Source organism: Heterodontus francisci, chromosome 19 (assembly GCF_036365525.1).
Source record: "Heterodontus francisci isolate sHetFra1 chromosome 19, sHetFra1.hap1, whole genome shotgun sequence".
In the NCBI taxonomy this organism is placed as follows: domain Eukaryota; kingdom Metazoa; phylum Chordata; class Chondrichthyes; order Heterodontiformes; family Heterodontidae; genus Heterodontus; species Heterodontus francisci.
The window spans coordinates 1,087,837-1,107,070 of record NC_090389.1 but is presented as its reverse complement, the minus strand read 5'-3'; the positions used below and the strand labels follow the sequence as shown (position 1 = coordinate 1,107,070).

At 48.3% G+C, this 19,234-nt stretch overlaps 1 protein-coding gene across 4 annotated transcripts in view; it reads left to right on the top strand.

Moving 5' to 3' along the window:
* pfas (phosphoribosylformylglycinamidine synthase) overlaps positions 1-19,234 on the top strand; it is a 213,259-nt gene that overhangs the window by 167,286 nt on the left and 26,739 nt on the right. For all 4 annotated transcript variants that reach the window (XM_068051309.1, XM_068051306.1, XM_068051307.1 and 1 more), the window contains exons 14-23: positions 8,083-8,144; positions 10,566-10,727; positions 10,899-11,024; positions 16,787-16,918; positions 17,347-17,577; positions 17,933-18,113; positions 18,349-18,432; positions 18,581-18,736; positions 18,825-18,944; positions 19,031-19,176. In XM_068051309.1, the coding sequence (XP_067907410.1) occupies positions 8,083-8,144; positions 10,566-10,727; positions 10,899-11,024; positions 16,787-16,918; positions 17,347-17,577; positions 17,933-18,113; positions 18,349-18,432; positions 18,581-18,736; positions 18,825-18,944; positions 19,031-19,176 (1,400 nt within the window). The remainder of the gene's footprint in view (positions 1-8,082; positions 8,145-10,565; positions 10,728-10,898; positions 11,025-16,786; positions 16,919-17,346; positions 17,578-17,932; positions 18,114-18,348; positions 18,433-18,580; positions 18,737-18,824; positions 18,945-19,030; positions 19,177-19,234) is intronic.

The following is a 19,234-nucleotide window of genomic DNA, read 5'->3' as shown; positions in this document are numbered from 1 at the left end:
GGTGCCTCCCTCCTTGGCCCCCTCCTATTTTTCATCTACATGCTGCACCTCAGTAACATCATCTGAAAGCACAGTGTTAGTTTTCACATATACACTGATGACACTCAGCTCTACCTCACCACCAGCTCTCTTGACTCCTCCACTGTTGCTAAATTGTCAGACTGCTTTTCCAACACCCAGTACTGGATGAGCAGAAATTTCCTCAGGAAGACTGAAGCCATTGTTTTCGGTCCTTGCTCCAAACTCTGTTACCCAGCTACCGACTCCAGTTATCTCCCTGGTGTCATGCAGGCCCCCACCTGCCAAGAATGAGGCACAGTAATTTCGCCACATGGATATTAAATTTCAAATTGTTGCTGAGAAGAAAAGGCCTGTGACACGGGGATGCCAGTCCCCTGGCTGGAAAGACATTTTTGCATATTAACAGACAGTGTTTGGAACAAAGAACCATTTCCTGCTCCAATACAATCCACAAACAGACGTAGTCAAACTGCTTGGCAGTCTGGATTTTTTCTGAATTGTAGAGTTTGAACTGAGAGTCTGCAGAAAGCAGAACGTTCCTGGACTGAAGACCTCCTGTCTGCTCCCATCTCTTTCTCACGGAGCTCCAAAACCCACTGAAGGCACATGAACCCCAAGAGAGAAAAGTCTCCTACAGTGAACAAGGTTTAAGAGGAATACTGGGCCCCAACAAAAAGCAAGATCTACCTACAATCAAGGACTCGACAGCGAGCTCAGTAACAAAAACCCTCTTCAGATATTGCCTCAAACTTTTCCACTTTATTTTTCTTCTGCTCTTTCTGTCCCTATCTGCATGTGTGTATTGCGTATGCATGCTAGCGTGGGCACGTCGTGTATCCGTAGGCGTTAACCGAATTAGAGTTTAAGTTTAATAAATTTCAACTTTTCTTCTTTAAACCTAAGAAAGCCTGTTTGTGCTGGTTTCTTTGCCTTATAATTGGAAAGTGGTGAACAAGGATTCACCAAGGGGGAGCTAAAAACACGGTGTGTTTAAAATAAAACCCTGTTACGGTAAGACCAGGTGAAGGCTGAAAGGGAACCCTTCGACACCTTTCTCACCTGGTCGTAACACTGGCAACTATCTGAGATTAAACCAGTCTGTTCACAACCTTGGTAATACTTGACCCTGAGATGAGCTTTCGATATCATTTGCGCCACCACTATGACAGCCAATTTCCACCTTCGTAAAATGCCCGAATTTGCCCCATCTCAGCTCATCTGCTGAAATCCTCATTCATGCTTTCATTACCTCTAGACTTGACTATTCGAATGCACTCTTGACTGGTATCCCACATGTTACCCGCCATAAACTTCAAGTCATCCAAAACTCTGCTTCCAATGTCTTAATTCGCACCAAGTGCCGTTCAGCAGTCACCCTTGTGCTCACTGACCTATATTGACCCCCAGTCAAGCAATATCTTGATTTTAAAATGCTCATTCTTGTTTTTAAATCCTTTCGTGGCCTCGCCGCTCCCTGTCTCTGTTATCTCCTCCAACCCCACAAACCTCCAAAATATCTGCGCTTCTCTAATTCTGGCCTCTTGAGCATTCCCGATTTTAATTGCACCACCATTGGTAGCCACATCTTCAGTTGCCTCAGCCCACTGCTCTGGAATACCCTCCCTACACCTCTCCGCTTTGCTACCTCTCCGCTTTGCTGCCTCTCCGCTTTGCTGCCTCTCCGCTTTGCTGCCTCTCCGCTTTGCTGCCTCTCCGCTTTGCTGCCTCTCCGCTTTGCTGCCTCTCCGCTTTGCTGCCTCTCCGCTTTGCTGCCTCTCCGCTTTGCTGCCTCTCCGCTTTGCTGCCTCTCCGCTTTGCTGCCTCTCCGCTTTGCTGCCTCTCCGCTTTGCTGCCTCTCCGCTTCGCTGCCTCTCCGCTTCGCTGCCTCTCCGCCTCGCTGCCTCTCCGCCTCGCTGCCTCTCCGCCTCGCTGCCTCTCCGCCTCGCTGCCTCTCCGCCTCGCTGCCTCTCCGCCTCGCTGCCTCTCCGCCTCGCTGCCTCTCCGCCTCGCTGCCTCTCCGCCTCGCTGCCTCTCCGCCTCGCTGCCTCTCCGCCTCGCTGCCTCTCCGCCTCGCTGCCTCTCCGCCTCGCTGCCTCTCCGCCTCGCTGCCTCTCCGCCTCGCTGCCTCTCCGCCTCGCTGCCTCTCCGCCTCGCTGCCTCTCCGCCTCGCTGCCTCTCCGCCTCGCTGCCTCTCCGCCTCGCTGCCTCTCCGCCTCGCTGCCTCTCCGCCTCGCTGCCTCTCCGCCTCGCTGCCTCTCCGCCTCGCTGCCTCTCCGCCTCGCTGCCTCTCCGCCTCGCTGCCTCTCCGCCTCGCTGCCTCTCCGCCTCGCTGCCTCTCCGCCTCGCTGCCTCTCCGCCTCGCTGCCTCTCCGCCTCGCTGCCTCTCCGCCTCGCTGCCTCTCCGCCTCGCTGCCTCTCCGCCTCGCTGCCTCTCCGCCTCGCTGCCTCTCCGCCTCGCTGCCTCTCCGCCTCGCTGCCTCTCCGCCTCGCTGCCTCTCCGCCTCGCTGCCTCTCCGCCTCGCTGCCTCTCCGCCTCGCTGCCTCTCCGCCTCGCTGCCTCTCCGCCTCGCTGCCTCTCCGCCTCGCTGCCTCGCTGCCTCTCCGCCTCGCTGCCTCTCCGCCTCGCTGCCTCTCCGCCTCGCTGCCTCTCCGCCTCGCTGCCTCTCCGCCTCGCTGCCTCTCCGCCTCTCCGCCTCGCTGCCTCTCCGCCTCGCTGCCTCTCCGCCTCCCCGCCTCTCCGTCTCTTTTCCGCGCCGCCTCTCCCCCGCGCCGCCTCTCCCCCGCGCCGCCTCTCCCCTACCTCTCCCCCTCGCTTTCCTCCTTTAGGCCACTACTTGAAACCTACCTCTTTGACCAGGCTTTTGTCCGTGTCCCAGTGTCATATTTTGTTTTAAAATGCTCCCGTGAAGCACCTTGGGCTGTTTTATTACGTTAAACGTGTGCTTTAAAGTTAGCCCATTATGATTGTGTACAGTGTGAGTGAGTGGGAAGGTGTTTGGTTATTGGGATTGTGTACAATGGGAGTGAATTGCCTCCCAGGTGCACGGGTCAGGGATGTCTCAGATCGGCTGCAGTACATTCTGAAGGGGGAGGGTGAACAGCCAGTTGTCGTTGTGCACATAGGCACCAATGATATAGGTAAAAAACGGGATGAGGTCCTACAAGCAGAATTTAGGGAGTTAGGAGCCAAGTTAAAAAGTAGGACCTCAGAGGTAGTAATCTCAGGATTGCTACCAGTGCCACGTGATAGTCAGAGTAGAAATGAAAGAATAGTCAGGATGAATGCGTGGCTTGAGAGATGGTGCAGGAGGGAGGGGTTCAGATTTTTGGGACATTGGGACCGGTTCTGGGGGAGGTGGGACTATTACAAATTGGACGGTCTACACCTGGGCCGGACTGGAACCAATGTCCTTGGGGGTGCTTTTGCTAACGCTATTGGGGAGGGTTTAAACTAATGTGGCAGGGGGTTGGAAACCAAATGAGGAGGTCAGTTGACAGTAAGGAGGTAGTAACTAAAGCCTGTAAGGAACGAGATAATGAAGTCAGCGTGACGAAGGGAAAGAGTAGACAGGGAGCAGATGATGAACGCAAAGGGTCTGGTGGTCTGAGGTGCATTTGTTTTAATGCAAGAAGTGTAGTAGGTAAGGCAGATGAACTTAGGGCCTGGATTAGTACCTGGGAGTATGATGTTATTGCTATTACTGAGACTTGGTTGAGGGAAGGGCATGATTGGCAACTAAATATCTCAGGATATCGATGCTTCCGGCGGGATAGAGAGGGAGGTAAAAGGGGTGGAGGAGTTGCAGTACTGGTCAAAGAGGATATCACAGCTGTGCTGAAGGAGGGCACGATGGAGGACTCGAGCAGTGAGGCAATATGGGCAGAACTCAGAAATAGGAAGGGTGCGGTAACAATGTTGGGGCTGTGCTACAGGCCTCCCAACAGCGAGCGTGAGATAGAGGTACAAATATGTAAACAGATTATGGAAAGATGGAGGAGCAACAGGGTGGTGGTGATAGGAGATTTTAATTTTCCCAACATTGACTGGGATTCACTTAGTGTTAGAGGTCCAGATGGAGCAGAATTTGTAAGGAGCATCCAGGAGGGTTTTCTAGAGCAGTATGTAAATAGTCCAACTCGAGAAGGGGCCATACTGGACCTGGTGTTGGGGAATGAGCCCGGCCAGGTGGTTGAAGTTTCAGTAGGGGACTACTTTGGGAATAGTGATCACAATTCCGTAAGTTTTAGAATACTCATGGACAAAGACGAGAGTGGTCCTAAAGGAAGAGTGCTAAATTGGGGGAAGGCCAACTATACCAAAATTCGGCAGGAGCTGGGGAATGTAGATTGGGAGCAGCTGTTTGAAGGTAAATCCACATTTGATATGTGGGAGGCTTTTAAAGAGAGGTTGATTAGCGTGCAGGAGAGACATGTTCCTGTGAAAATGAGGGATAGAAATGGCAAGATTAGGGAACCATGGATGAAAGGTGAAATTGTGAGACCAGCTAAGAGGAAAAAGGAAGCATACATAAGGTCTAGGTGGCTGAAGAAAGACGAAGCTTTGAAAGAATATCGGGAATGTAGGACCAATCTGAAACGAGGAATTAAGAGGGCTAAAAGGGGTCATGAAATATCTTTAGCAAACAGGGTTAAGGAAAATCCCAAAGCCTTTTATTCATATATAAGGATCAAGAGGGTAACTAGAGAAAGGTTTGGCCCACTCAAGGACAAAGGAGGAAAGTTATGCGTGGAGTCAGAGAAAATGGGTGAGATTCTAAATGAGTACTTTGCATCGGTATTCACCGAGGAGAGGGACATGACGGATGTTGAGGTTAGGGACAGATGTTTGATTACTCTTGGTCAAGTCGGCATAAGGAGGGAGGAAGTGTTGGGTATTCTAAAAGGCATTAAGGTGGACAAGTCCCCAGGTCTGGATGGGATCTATCCCAGGTTACTGACGGAAGCGAGAGAGGAAATAGCTGGGGCCTTAACAGATATTTTGCAGCATCCTTAAACACGGGTGAGGTCCCGGAGGACTGGAGAATTGCTAATGTTGTCCCCTTGTTTAAGAAGGGTAGCAGGGATAATCCAGGTAATTATAGACTGGTGAGCCTGACGTCAGTGGTAGGGAAGCTGCTGGAGAAGATACTGAGGGATAGGATCTATTCCCATTTGGAAGAAAATGGGCTTATCAGTGATAGGCAACATGGTTTTGTGCAGGGATGGTCATGTCTTACCAACTTAATAGAATTCTTTGAGGAAGTGACAAAGTTGATTGATGAGGGAAGGGCTGTAGATGTCATATACATGGACTTCAGTAAGGCGTTTGATAAGGTTCCCCATGGTAGGCTGATGGAGAAAGTGAAGTCGCATGGGGTCCAGGGTGTACTAGCTAGATGGGTAAAGAACTGGCTGGGCAACAGAAGACAGAGAGTAGCAGTGGAAGGGAGTTTCTCAAAATGGAGACGTGTGACCAGTGGTGTTCCACAGGGACCCGTGCTGGGACCACTGTTGTTTGTGATATACATAAATGATTTGGAGGAAAGACTGGGTGACCGCTTTGCGGAACATCTCCGCTCAGTCCGCAAGCAGGACCCTGAGCTTCCGGTTGCTTGCCATTTCAACACTCCCCCCTGCTCTCATGCTCACATCTCTGTCCTGGGATTGCTGCAGTGTTCCAGTGAACATCAACGCAAGCTCGAGGAACAGCATCTCATCTACCGATTAGGCACACTACAGCCTGCCGGACTGAACATTGAGTTCAATAATTTCAGAGCATGACAGCCCCCCACTTTACTTTCATTTTTAGTTATTTTTAGTTATTTTTTCTTCCTTTTTTTTGCATTCCTTTTTACATTTTTTGCATTTATTTCATTTCATCTTAGTTTGTTCAGTTTGCTTACCCACTGTTTTTTTCAGGTTGTTTTTCTTCAGGTTTGCACTTGCTGATGTTCTATATTCAGTATATTCACACCTAATCTGTACTAATGCTTTGTCTTTCAAAACACCATTAACATATTGTTTGCCTTTGCTCCGTGACCTTTTGGTCAGCTATGTGGCCTGGTCCAATCTGCACCTTCTCCTTTGTTATCTCTTGCCCAACCCCCACCTCACTTGTTTATAATCTGTGACTTTTCTAATATTTGTCAGTTCCGAAGAAGGGTCACTGACCCGAAACGTTAACTCTGCTTCTCTTTCCACAGATGCTGCCAGACCTGCTGAGTGAATCCGGCATTTCTTGTTTTTGTTGGAGGAAAGTATAGGTGGTCTGATTAGCAAGTTTGCAGATGACACTAAGATTGGTGGAGTAGCAGATAGTGAAGGGGACTGTCAGAGAATACAGCAGAATATAAATAGACTGGAGAGTTGGGCAGAGAAATGGCAGATGGAGTTCAATCAGGGTAAATGCGAGGTGATGCATTTTGGAAGATCCAATTGAAGAGTGAACTATACAGTAAATGGAAAAGTCCTGGGGAAAATTGATGTACAGAGAGATTTGGGTGTTCAGGTCCATTGTTCCCTGAAGGTGGCAACGCAGGTCAATAGAGTGGTCAAGAAGGCATACGGCATGCTTTCCTTCATCGGACGGGGTATTGAGTACAAGAGTTGGCAGGTCATGTTACAGTTGTATAAGACTTTGGTTCGGCCACATTTCGAATACTGCGTGCAGTTCTGGTCGCCACATTACCAAAAGGATGTAGATGCTTTGGAGAGGGTGCAGAGGAGGTTCACCAGGATGTTGCCTGGTATGGAGGGCGCTAGCTATGAAGAGAGGTTGAGTAGATTAGGATTATTTTCATTAGAAAGACGGAGGTTGAGGGGGGACCTGATTGAGGTGTACAAAATCATGAGAGGTATAGACAGGGTGGATAGCAAGAAGCTTTTTCCCAGAGTGGGGGATTCATTTATTAGGGGTCACGAGTTCAAAGTGAGAGGGGAAAAGTTTAGGGGGGATATGCGTGGAAAGTTCTTTACGCAGTGGGTGGTGGGTGCCTGGAACGCGTTGCCAGCGGAGGTGGTAGACGCGGGCACGATAGCGTCTTTGAAGATGTATCTAGACAGATACATGAATGGGCAGGAAGTAAAGAGATACAGACCCTTAGAAAATAGGCGACATGTTTAGATAGAGGATCTGGATCGGCGCTGGCTTGGAGGGCCGAAGGGCCTGTTCCTGTGCTGTAATTTTCTTTGTTCTTTGGGTTTGGTTATTGGGATTGTGTAAAGTGGGAGTGAATGGGAAGGGGTTTGATTATTGGGATTGTGTGCATTCGGAATAAATGGGAAGGGGTTTGGTTATTGGGATAGTGTACAATGGGAGTAAATGGGTACGGTTTTGGGTCTATTGGAATTATGTACAATGGGAGTGAATGGGAGGAGGTTTGGTTTCGAGTCATAGAGTCGTAAGGCATAGAAATAGGCCCTTCGGCCCACCGCGTCCATGCCAACCATAATGCCTTTCTATACTAATCCCACCTGCCTGCATTAATTCCATATCCCTCTATGCCTTGCTCATTCAATTACCTGTCCAGATGCCTCTTAAATTTTGCTACTGTTCCTGCCTCCACCACCTCCTCAGGCAGCTCATTCCAGATACCCACTATTCTTTGTGTGAAAAATTTATTGCATTGACCCCCTTTAAACTTCTTCCCTCTCACCTTAAATCTATGCCCTCTAGTTTTAGTCACCCCTACCATGGGGAACAGACTCTGGCTATCTACCCTATCTATGACTCTCATAATTTTATATACCTCTATCATGTCCCCTCTCAGCCTCCTTCGCTCCAGGGAAAACAGACCCAGCCTATCCAATCTCTCTTCATAACTCAAGCCCTCCAAACCAGGCAACATCCTTGTGAATCTTTTCTGCATCCTCTCTAGCTAAATCACATCTTTCCTGTAGTGCGGCGACCAGAATTGGGGTTTATTGGGATTGTGTACAGTGCGAGTATATGGGAGCAGTTTTGGTTGTTGGGATTCTGTTCTGAAGTCAGATATTTGGTGTAGTTATGATGTCTGTATTTCACCTGATATGTAGAACTGATTTTTTTTATCTGCCTGTTAGGTAATGTGTTGAAGGAGCTGAGTGAGCCGGCTGGGGCCACAATTTACACCAGCAAATTCAAGGTAGGCGTTCGCATACATTATGTCAATGTTTGCATCATTGAATCTAATGGTGGCATCGCAGGACTGAGCTGTGAGTGAGAATTGTGGGCTCAGATATTGCCCATAACTGTTCACTGTGATTTAAGATGGGCAGTGTAATCTGGTGGTTCAGATATTACCCTGACTGTCTTCGCTGTTGTTGAGTCATAGAGTCATTACGGCACAGAAGGAGGCCATTCGGCTCATGGAGCCCATGCAAGCGCACTAGAGAAATCCAATCAGTTCCATTCCTCCGCTGTATCCACATAGCCCTGCAAGTTTATTTTCCTCAAGAGCCCATCCAATTTCCTTTGGAAATAATTGACAGTCTCCACTTCCTTGTAGGCCAAGAGTTCCAGGTCATTACCACTCACTGTGGAAAACAAAAGTTCTTCCTCGCATCATCTGAGCATTTCTTGCCGAAAACCTTAAATCTGTGTCCCTTCATCCTTTTCTTTGTTTAACTTATCTAAACCTGTCAATCTTGTACGCCTCTATCAAATCTCCCCTCAATCTCCTTTGCTCCAAGGAGAACAACCCCAGCTTTTCTAACCTAACCTTGTAATTAAAATCCATCATCCCTGGAACCATTCTGGTAAATCTCCTCTGCACCCTCTCAAGGACCCTCACATCCTTCCTAAAGTGTGGTGACCAGAACTGGGCGCAATACTCCAGTTGGGGCCTAACCAGAGTTTTATAAAGGTTGCATAATTTCCCTGCTTTTGAACTCAGTGTCTCTATTGATGAAGCCCAAGATCCCATATGCTTTACTAACCACTCTCTCACCATCGAAGATATATGCACTTGAACCTCCAGGTTTCTCTGTCCCTGCAAACTCTTTAGAACTGTGCCATCAAGTTATATATTACCTCTCCCTATTCCTTCTGCCAAAATGCATTACCTCGCAATTGTCAATATTAAATTCCATCTGCCGCTTGTCTGCCCATTCTGCTAGCCTTAGTACCATCCTCACTGTTTGCCACACTTCCCAAGTTTGGTAACAATCAGCAAATTTTGAAATATTATTCTGTATCCCATGATCCAAGTCATTTATATATAATGAAAAAAACATTCGTCCCAGCACTGAGCCTTGGGGAACACCACTGTCTCCCATCCTCCATTCTGAAAAACAACCATTGGCCATCACTCGCTGTTTTGTCCTTAAGCCAATTATTTTTAATCCAAGCTGACACTGACCCTCTATTCCATGAGTCTCAGAATTGTTAACCAGTCTTTTATGTGGTACTTTGTCAAATATTTTCTCAAAATCCATATGGAGAACATCCATTGCAATCCCTTCAAGCTTCTCTGTTATTTCATCAAAAAATTCAGTTAGATTAGTCAAACACAGTCTGTTTCTTACAAATCTGTGCTGGTTATCCTTAATTAACTTAAACCTCTCCACGTGTCTGTTGGTTTATTTTTTCTGCTTATTGCTTCGAAAACCTTACTCACCACAGATGTTAAATTAACTGGCCTGTAGTTACTAGGAATGTCATTACACCCTTTCTCGAATAAGGGTGTCACATTTGCCCATCTCCTATCCTCTGGCACCTCCCCCATATCTAGGGAAGATCGGAAGATTATGACGAGCCTTTCCGCTATCTCCATCCCTACTTCCTTTAGCAGCCTTGGATGCAAGCCATCTGGACCAGGTGACTTATCTACTCTAAGTATAGCCAGCCTTTCCAGTAAACCTAAAATAAGAGCAAAATACTGCAGATATTGGAACTCTGAAATGAGAACAGAAAGTGCCAGAAATATTCAGGTCTGGCAGCATCTGTGTCGAGAGAAACAGGTCTGTGACCCTTCATCAGAACTGGCAAAAGTTAGAAATGTAATAGGTTTTGAGCAAGTGAAAGGTGGGGGGGGGGGGAGAAGAACAAGAGGGAAGGTCTGTGATAGGATGGAAGAGGGAGAGACTAAATGACAGATGTCATGGAACAGAATGCAGATGGAGTGCTAAATAGCTGTAGTGAGTCCAAAGAGAGTGCTAATGGCAGAATAATGAACGGCTCTGAAAGCAAAAACATGAAAAACAAATTTAAGATTAGCACTTGGTTAAAAAATAAATAATAAACAAAATATATTTTAAAATAAATAAATGAAAAGTAATGGGACTCATGATCTGAAATTATTGAACTCAGTATTGAGTCCAGAAGGCTGCAGAGTGCCCGTACACCTGCCTATCAATTTTCACCCCATCCATTACCTTTACCAATCTCCAATTCTACTGACATTTTGTCAACATTCTCTTCCTTAGTAAACACTGATGCAAAGTACTCGTTGAGTATTCTGGCCTTGCCTTGTGCCTCGAAGCCTCTTTGTCCCTCTGATTTAAGGTATGTGACATAACTCTCAAGCCTCAGATATTGTCCCTCACTGTGTTCACTGTGATTTCAGGTGGGGGATCCGACACTGAGTGTACTGGAGCTGTGGGGAGCTGAGTATCAGGAGTCAAATGCTCTGCTCATGCGGTCGAAGGATTCGGAGTTTCTCCGTGCCATTTGTGATCGTGAGAAATGTCCGGTTGATTTTGTGGGTAAAATAAGAGGAGATGGAAAGGTGAGTCAAATAGCAGATATTCTGATACCTGGGGGCCGGGGAAATTAGTGTCTGGTGGGGTGGGGTGGGGGGGGTGGTGCCATGGACATTACTGTCCAGGGGAGGCCAGTGAATGATCCGCGTTCGGGGAGTGAGGGTGGTGGTGATTGAAAAGATATTATTGTTTTACAGATTGTGCTGGTTGATGATCGGGATGCTGCGATGAAATCAGAGGTTCCCCAATGTGAGCTAATGCAACGTGCAGCACATCCTGTGGATCTAAAGCTGGAGTGGGTCCTGGGGAAAATGCCCCAGAAGGTGAGGACAGGGAATTGTGTAGTATGATGGGTTGGGGCTAACCTTGAACCGATTACCAGAGTTCAGCCTCCAGCCTCGAATGATAGGGTGAGAGACTTGCCGATTCTGATCATCCGTCCACACTTGGTCTGTGTGAGTCTAGTTCACAGTACACAGGAACTGGAATGCTTAGCACAAACTGGCAGTGATATTGAGACTGAGCAACACAGGAAGTTGGAACAGGAGAAGACCATTCAGCCTCTGCCACCATTCAATTAGATCAAGCTCCCTGTGTCATAACTCTATCTTTGTCCTTGGTCCTGAGTATCCTTAACTAGCAAGTCAGTCTCCGTTTTGATATTTTCAGTTGAACAGTTTTCTTTTGGGTGGGGGCAGGGATAGTTCGGCTGGGGGAGTGATGGCAGGGTGGGGGTGAGGGGTAGTGGCAGGGTGGGGTAGGAGGTGAGGGGTAGTGGCAGGGTGGGGGAGGGGTAGTGGCAGGGTGGGTGTTGTAGGGGTGAGGGGTCGTGGGGGTGAAGGGTTGTAGGGGTGGGACGAGTGGTGGTGGATGGGAAGTTCCAGATTTCCGCTACCATTTGTGAGAAAATTGCTTCTTCACATCCCTGAAACTCTTGGCTCTAATTTTAAAGTTCTGCCCCCTTCTTGTTTATTTGTTCATGGAATGCAGTGCATCTTGTAGATGGTACACATCTGATGCTGCTGCGTCGGTGGTACAGGGAGTGAATGTTTGTGGATGGGGTGCCGATCAAGCAGACGACTTTGTCCTGATGGTGTTGAGCTCCTTGAGTGTTGTTTGGAGCTGCACCCATCCAGGCAATTGGAGAGTATTCCATCACAATCCTTGTAGATGGTGGACAGGCACTGGGGAGACAGGAGGTGAGTTACTCACTGCAGGATTCCTAGCCTCTGACCTGCTCTTGTAGCCACAGTATTTATATGGCTGATCCAGTTTAGTTTCTGGTCAATGGATGTTGAAAGTAGGAGAGTCAGTGATCATAATGCCATTGAACAGAAAGGGGAGATGTTTAGATTCTCACTTGTTTGAGATAATCATTGCCTGGCATCTGTGTGGCACTTGCCACTTATCAGCCCATGTCTGGATATTGTCCAGGTCTTGCTGCATATGGATACGAACTGCTTCAGTATCTGACGAGGCGTGAATGTGCAATCATCAGCAAACATCCCCACTTCTGACCTTATGATTGAAGGAAGGTCATTGATGAAGCAGCTGAAGATGGTTGGGCCTAGGACACTACCCTGAGGAACTCCTACAGTGATGTCCTGGAGCTGAGATGATTGACCTCCAACAATCACAACTTTTGTGCTAGGTATGACTGCAACCAACAGAGAAGTTTCCCCCTGATTCCCATTGACTCCAGTTTTGCTAGAGCTCCTTGATGCCATACTTGGTCAAATACTGCCTGGGTGTCAAGGGCAGTCACTCTCACCTCACCTCTGCAGTTCAGTTCTTTTGTCCGTGTTTGAACCAAGGCTGTAATGAGGTCAGGAGCTGAGTGGCCCTGGCGGAACCCAAACTGAGTATCAGCGAGCAAGTTATTGCTAAGCAAGTGCTGCTTGATAGCACTGTCGACAACCCCTTCCATTACTTTACTGATGATTGAGAGTAGAAGGATGGAGTGGCAATTGTCCTGTTTTTTGTGTACAGACATACCTGGACAATTTTCCACATTGCCGGGTAGATGCTAGTGTTGTAGCTGTATTGGAACAGCTTGGCTAGGGGCACGGCAAGTTCTGGAGCACAAGTCTTCAGTACTGTTGCCGGAATGTTGTCAGGGCCCATAGCCTTTGCAGTATCCAGTGCTTTCAGCTGTTCAGCCGTTTGTTGATATCACGCGGAGTGAATCGAATTGGCTGAAGTCTGGCATCTGTGATGCTGGGGACCTGAGGAGGAGGCCGTGCTGGATCATCCACTCGGCAGTTCTGGCTGAAGATTGTTGCAAAAGCTTCAGCCTTGTCTTTCGCACTGATGTGCTGGGCTCCCCCATCATTGAGGATGGGGATATTTGTGGAGCCACCTCCTCCAGTTAGTTGTTTAATTGTCCACCACCATTCATGACTGGATGGGGCAGAACTGCAGAGCTTGGTTCTGAGCCATTGGTTGTGGAATCGCTTAGCTCTGTATATTAAATGCTGTTTTCACTGTTTGGCATGCAAGTAATCTTGTGTTGTAGTTTCACCAGGCTGACACCTCATTTTGAGGTATGCCTGGTGCTGCTCCTAGCATACCAGTCTACACTCTTCATTGAAGAGTTCGTTGGTCTCCTGGCTTGATGGTAATGGTAGAGTGGGGGATATGCCGGGCCATGAGGTTACAGATTGTGGTTGAGTACAATTCTGCTGCTGCTGCTGGCCCAAAGCACCTCATGGATGCCCAGTTTTACATTACTAGATCTGTTCGAAACCTATCCCATTTAGCACGGTGGCAGTGCCACACAACACGATGTAGGGTATCCTCAATGTGAAGACAGGATTTTGCCTCCACAAGGACTGTGCAGTAGTCACTCCTACCAATACTGTCATGGACAGATGCATCCGTGACAGGTAGATTGGTGAGGACAAGGTCAAGCAAGTTTTTCCCTTTTGGTTCCCTCTCCACTTGCCATAGACCCAGTCTAGCAGCTATGTCCTTTTGGACTCGGCCAGCTCGTCAGTAGTGGTGCTACTGAGCCACTCTTGGTGGACAACTCCTTCCCGAGTGTTTACTGCTATACCACCACTTCTGCCGGTGGGACAGGACATAGCCAGGAATGATGTTGGTGGTGGTGTCAGGGATATTGTCTATAAGGTATAATTCAGTAATTATGACTATGTCAGGCTGTTGCTTGGCTAGTCTGTGGGACAGCTCTCCCAGTTTTGGCACAAGCCCCAGATGTTTGTAAGGAGGACTTTGCAGGGTCGACAGGGCTGGGTTTGCATTGTCATTTAGATTTAGATTTTTTTTTAGATTTAGAGATACAGCACTGAAACAGGCCCTTCGGCCCACCGAGTCTGTGCCGACCATCAACCACCCATCCATACTAATCCTACACTAATCCCACATTCCAACCACATCCTCACCTGTCCCTATATTCCCCTACCACCTACCTATACTGGGGTCAATTTATAAAGGCCAATTTACCTATCAACCTGCAAGTCTTTTGGCTGTGGGAGGAAACCGGAGCACCCGGAGGAAACCCACGCAGACACAGGGAGAACTTGCAAACTCCACACAGACAGTACCCGGAATTGAACCCGGGTCGCTGGAGCTGTGAGACTGCGGTGCTAACCACTGTGCCACCCAATTTCCAGTGTCTGGCTCAATGCTGGGTGGTCCGTCCAATTTCATTCCTTTTCTTAGACTTTGTCCCGGTTTCTCTAATGGACATTAGTGATCCAGATGGATTTTTACAACAATCAACAATTGGTTCACAGTCACCATGAGACAAGCTTTTAATTCCAGATTTATTAATTGAATTCAAATTTTACCATCTGCCACAGTGGGATTCGATCCTATGTCCCCAGAGCATTAGCCTGGGCTCTGGATTACTAATGCAGTGACATTACCACTATGCCACAACCTCCCCCACACCCCTCACTGAGACACTCTGCTCTACCCGATGCCCCTCATTGAAACAGTCTGACAGTCCTTACCTAAGGAAGGATATATTTGCCATTGACCTAGTGCAATGAAGGTTTACCAGACTGATCCCTGGGATGGCTGGAATGTCCTATGAGGAGCGATTGAGGAGACTGGGCCTGTATTCTCTAGAGTTTAGGACAATGAGAGGTGATCTCATTCAAACGTAGAAATTTCTTGCAGGGTGTGACAGGGTAGATGCAGGAAGGATGTTACCTTGGCTGGGGGAGCCTAGAACCAGGGGACAGTGTCAGAGTAAAAGGTAGGCCATTTAGGACTGAGATCAGGAGGAATTTCTTCATTCCGAGGCTGCTGCTTCTGTGGAATTCTCTACCCAGGAGGCCTGTGGAGGCTCAGGCATTGAGTATGTTCAAGACAGAGATCCATAGATTTCTAATATTAAAGATATCACAACAACACAAGAAATAGGGTTAGAAGTAGTGTTTGGAACTAGCTCTGTCATTCAATACAATCATGGCTCATCTTAGGCTTCTCTGCCTGTTCCCCATATCCCTTGATTCACTGCGAGACCAAAAATCTGTCTAACCCAGCCTGAAATGTATTCATTGATGGAGCACCCACAATCCTCTGGGGTTGAGAATTCCAAAGATTCACAATCGGTTGAGTGTAGTATTTGTAATTTCTCCTCATCTCAGTCCGAAATGATCACCCCTTCTCCTGAGACTGTGTGCCTGTGTTCTAGATTCCCTGACCAGTGCAAACAATCTCTCAGCTTCTACCCAGTCAAGCCCTTTCAGGACCTTGTAGGTCTCAATGAGATCACCTCTCATTCTTCTAAACTCCAGAGGATACGTACCTAATTTAAACAGATAGGTAAATTGGCCATTATAAATTGCCCTTAGTATAGGTAGGTGGTAGGGGAATATAGGGACAGGTGAGGATGTGGTGGTCGGCACAGACTCGGTGGGCCGAAGGGCCTGTTTCAGTGCTGTATATCTAAATCTAAATCTAAAAATCTAAGCTTCACATCAGAGGACAACACCATCATCCCAAGGACCAATTGAGCAAATCTTCATTCCAGTGCAGGTCAACCTTTTCTGAAATGTGGAGACCAAAACTGCATACAGTATTCCAGGTGCGGTCTCAACACTATCAAGGGATGTGCGGATAGTGTGGGAAAATGACATTGAGGTAGATGATCAGGCATGATCCAGTTGAATGGTGGATCAGGCTCGATGGTTCGAATGGCCTACTCCAGCACCTATTATCTATGTTCCAGTGTGTCCCACACCCCTCACTATTCACACTGATAATCACACACTCCTGACGGTAACACTGATCTACCCCACACCACTCACTGGAACATTCTGGTTTACCCCACACCCCTGACTGTAACACTCTGATTTACCCCACTCCCCTGACTGTAACTCTCTGATACACCACACAGCCCTCACTGGAACACTCTGATTTACCCCACACCCCTCACTATAACATTCTGATTTACCCCACACCCCTCACTGTAACATTCTGAATGACCCCACACCCCTCACTGTAACATTCTGATTTACCCCACACCCCTGACTGTAACTCTCTGATACACCACACAGCCCTCACTGTAACACTGATATACCCCACTCCCCTCACGGTGACATTCGTATATAACCCACATCCCTCACTGAAACACTGATTCACCCCACACCCCTCATTGTAACATTCTGAAGTATCCCACACCACTCACTGCAACACTCTGATATACCCCACACCCCTCACTGTAACACTGATATAAGCCACACCCCTCACTTTAACATTCGTATATAACCCACACCCCTCACTTTAACATTCGTATATAACCCACACCCCTCACTGTAACACTCTGATACACCCCACACTGAAACACTGATATACCTCACACCCTTCACTTTAACTCTGTCTGATATACCCCACACTGAAATACTGATATATCCCACATCCCTCAGTTACACTCTGATATATCCCACACCCCTCACTGTAACAGTCTGATACACCCTGCACCCCTCACTGAAGTACTTTTATATACTTCAAACCCCTCACCACTTATTACTCATATTGACACAGGGTTGCACCACATGAAATATTAGACAGTTTTGCTGCATTTGCGTTAATTCTTTATTATGTGTTTTTGCAGGAATTCACATTGAATCGTACAAAACCCAACCTCCAACCTTTGACCCTTCCCACTAATATGACTGTGAGGGAGGCCCTCAATCGTGTATTGCGGCTCCCCTCAGTGGCAAGCAAGAGATATCTGACCAATAAGGTAAGGAAGGAAGGTCAGAGGGCGTTTGACCTGACCAATAAGGTTAGGAGAGAGGGTCAGAGAGCATTTGGCCTGACCAATAAGGTTAGGAGGGAGGTTGGTGTGAGTTTGACCTGACCAATAAGCTAAGGAGGGAGGGAGTGGGCTAGCCTGAATTCAGTTGAACATGTGTCAGACTGGGGAGAAGGAAGGGCATCATTGGGAATAGGGCAGGTTTGTCCAGTGTCACAGGTTCAGGGGTCAGCAATCTTTGACACAGTGATGCTCAATCTGTTCTTCCATAGGTTGACGGATTGGATTTTGGGCGGAATCAGGGCTGAGTTTTTGGCAGGGGGTTGTTGGGATGGGTGGGGCTGGGTTTCAGATGGGACCAGGTCCGTCACTTGGGGCTCATAATGATCAGTGATGCTCACCCTGTTGTTCTACAGGTTGACCGTTCGGTGACAGGCCTGGTTGCCCAGCAACAGTGTGTGGGGCCTCTCCACACGCCTTTAGCTGATGTAGCAGTTGTTGCCCTCTCATATTTCGACACTGTAGGAGCAGCAACAGCGATCGGAGAGCAACCAATCAAAGGTCTGATTGACCCTGTGGCAGGAGCCCGAATGGCCATTGGAGAGGCTCTAACTAACCTAGTGTTTGCACGTGTGACTGAGCTGAAAGTAAGTAATGATTGTTGACCTCTTCACTCTGCTTGCTGCAAGCACAGCCGCCCTTCCTGCTCATTGTCATCAGCCTCACCCCCGCTCGCTGTGGCCAGGCCCTATCCCCCCGGCTCGCTGTGGGCAACCCCATTCTTCACCCCCCCCACCCCGCTCGCTGTGGGCAACCCCATCCCCCACCCTCCCCAGCTCGCTGTGGGCGACCCCCATCCCCCACCCTCCCCAGCTCGCTGTGGGCAACCCCATCCCCCAACTTGCTGTGGGCAACTCCCCCCCTCCCTGTTCACTGGCCATTCCCTGACTATGTTTATTCCACTGGAACTCAGTGTGTCGTTTGCTTTTCTCTCTGTGCCAGGATGTGAAGTGTAGTGGTAACTGGATGTGGCCGGCTAAGTTGCCTGGTGAGGGGGCTGCTCTGTATGACGCCTGTGAGGCCATGTGCCAAACGTTGTCTGAGCTCGGAGTTGCCGTGGATGGTGGAAAGGATTCTCTGAGCATGGCAGCTCGTGTGGGACAGAAGACAGTGAAGGCCCCAGGTGAGGGTAGTAATATGGACCTTGTCACCAATTCCATTCAGACAATCGTGCCAGTGCCAACTGTTTGGATGTTTGGCTTTCCTTCTAATCTATCCCCATACTCTCTCTTTGCACCTCTTATTTCCTGTTTTAGTTTGTACTTTCTATATTGAGCTTGATTCCTGACTGTTATGGGCTCTCCTAAATCTCCTGTTCTGCACCTTTGACTGATTCTGGTTTATTTCCTGATTCTCAGGCTCCCTCGTGATCTCGGTTTATGCCGTATGTCCTGACATTACCAGCACTGTGACCCCCGACCTGAAAAATCCCCATGGACAAGGTACGGTGTCAGTTGCTGATATAGTTCACATTTTGCGGGTCTGGGAGTACGGCAGCTAGAGATGGGGGTGGTACCAGAGAACGAGTGTAGGGTACCCGTGAGGGGGGGGGTCGGGCTCCAGTGTTGATGCTCTGTGTCCTTATTTCAGGGGTGCTCCTGTATGTACCGATTACTCCCGGTCAGTACCGGATGGGAGGAAGTGCTTTGGCTCAGTGTTACACACAGATCGGCAGTGATTGCCCAGACTTGGACAGTCCACAGCACCTGGTGGCCTGCTTCACCGTCACTCAGCAGCTACTTGAGGGTGAGTCATGGAACTCAGAATATCCTTTGAGATTTTCCCAGTCTTTTCAAATTATTGTACCTCATTGTTTCTCTTCCCCTGGCTCCAGAGCGTATGCTGAGTGCCGGCCATGATGTCAGTGATGGGGGTCTGGTCACTTGCCTACTTGAGATGGCCATTGCTGGAAACTGTGGGATGGAGCTCGACATTCCAAATAACAACGTCAGTGGTGAGTGATGGGAATACCACAATGTTCTGCATGCCCAACCCCTCCTTAACACCCTACGCTGACTCTCAGTTATTCTCTCTTCCCAGTGATTGAGCTGCTGTTCTCTGAAGAGCTGGGGTTGGTGCTGGAAGTGGCGGAGACGGCTGTGGACAAAGTGAGTTCTCGGTACAGAGCAGCTGGTCTTCAGTGCTGGAGAATTGGATCAACCACTGGACAGGGACCCCAGAGCATGGTGAGTGACCAGTTATCAGGGACCCTCATTCCTTCCTAATAAATATCTGGGGACTTGT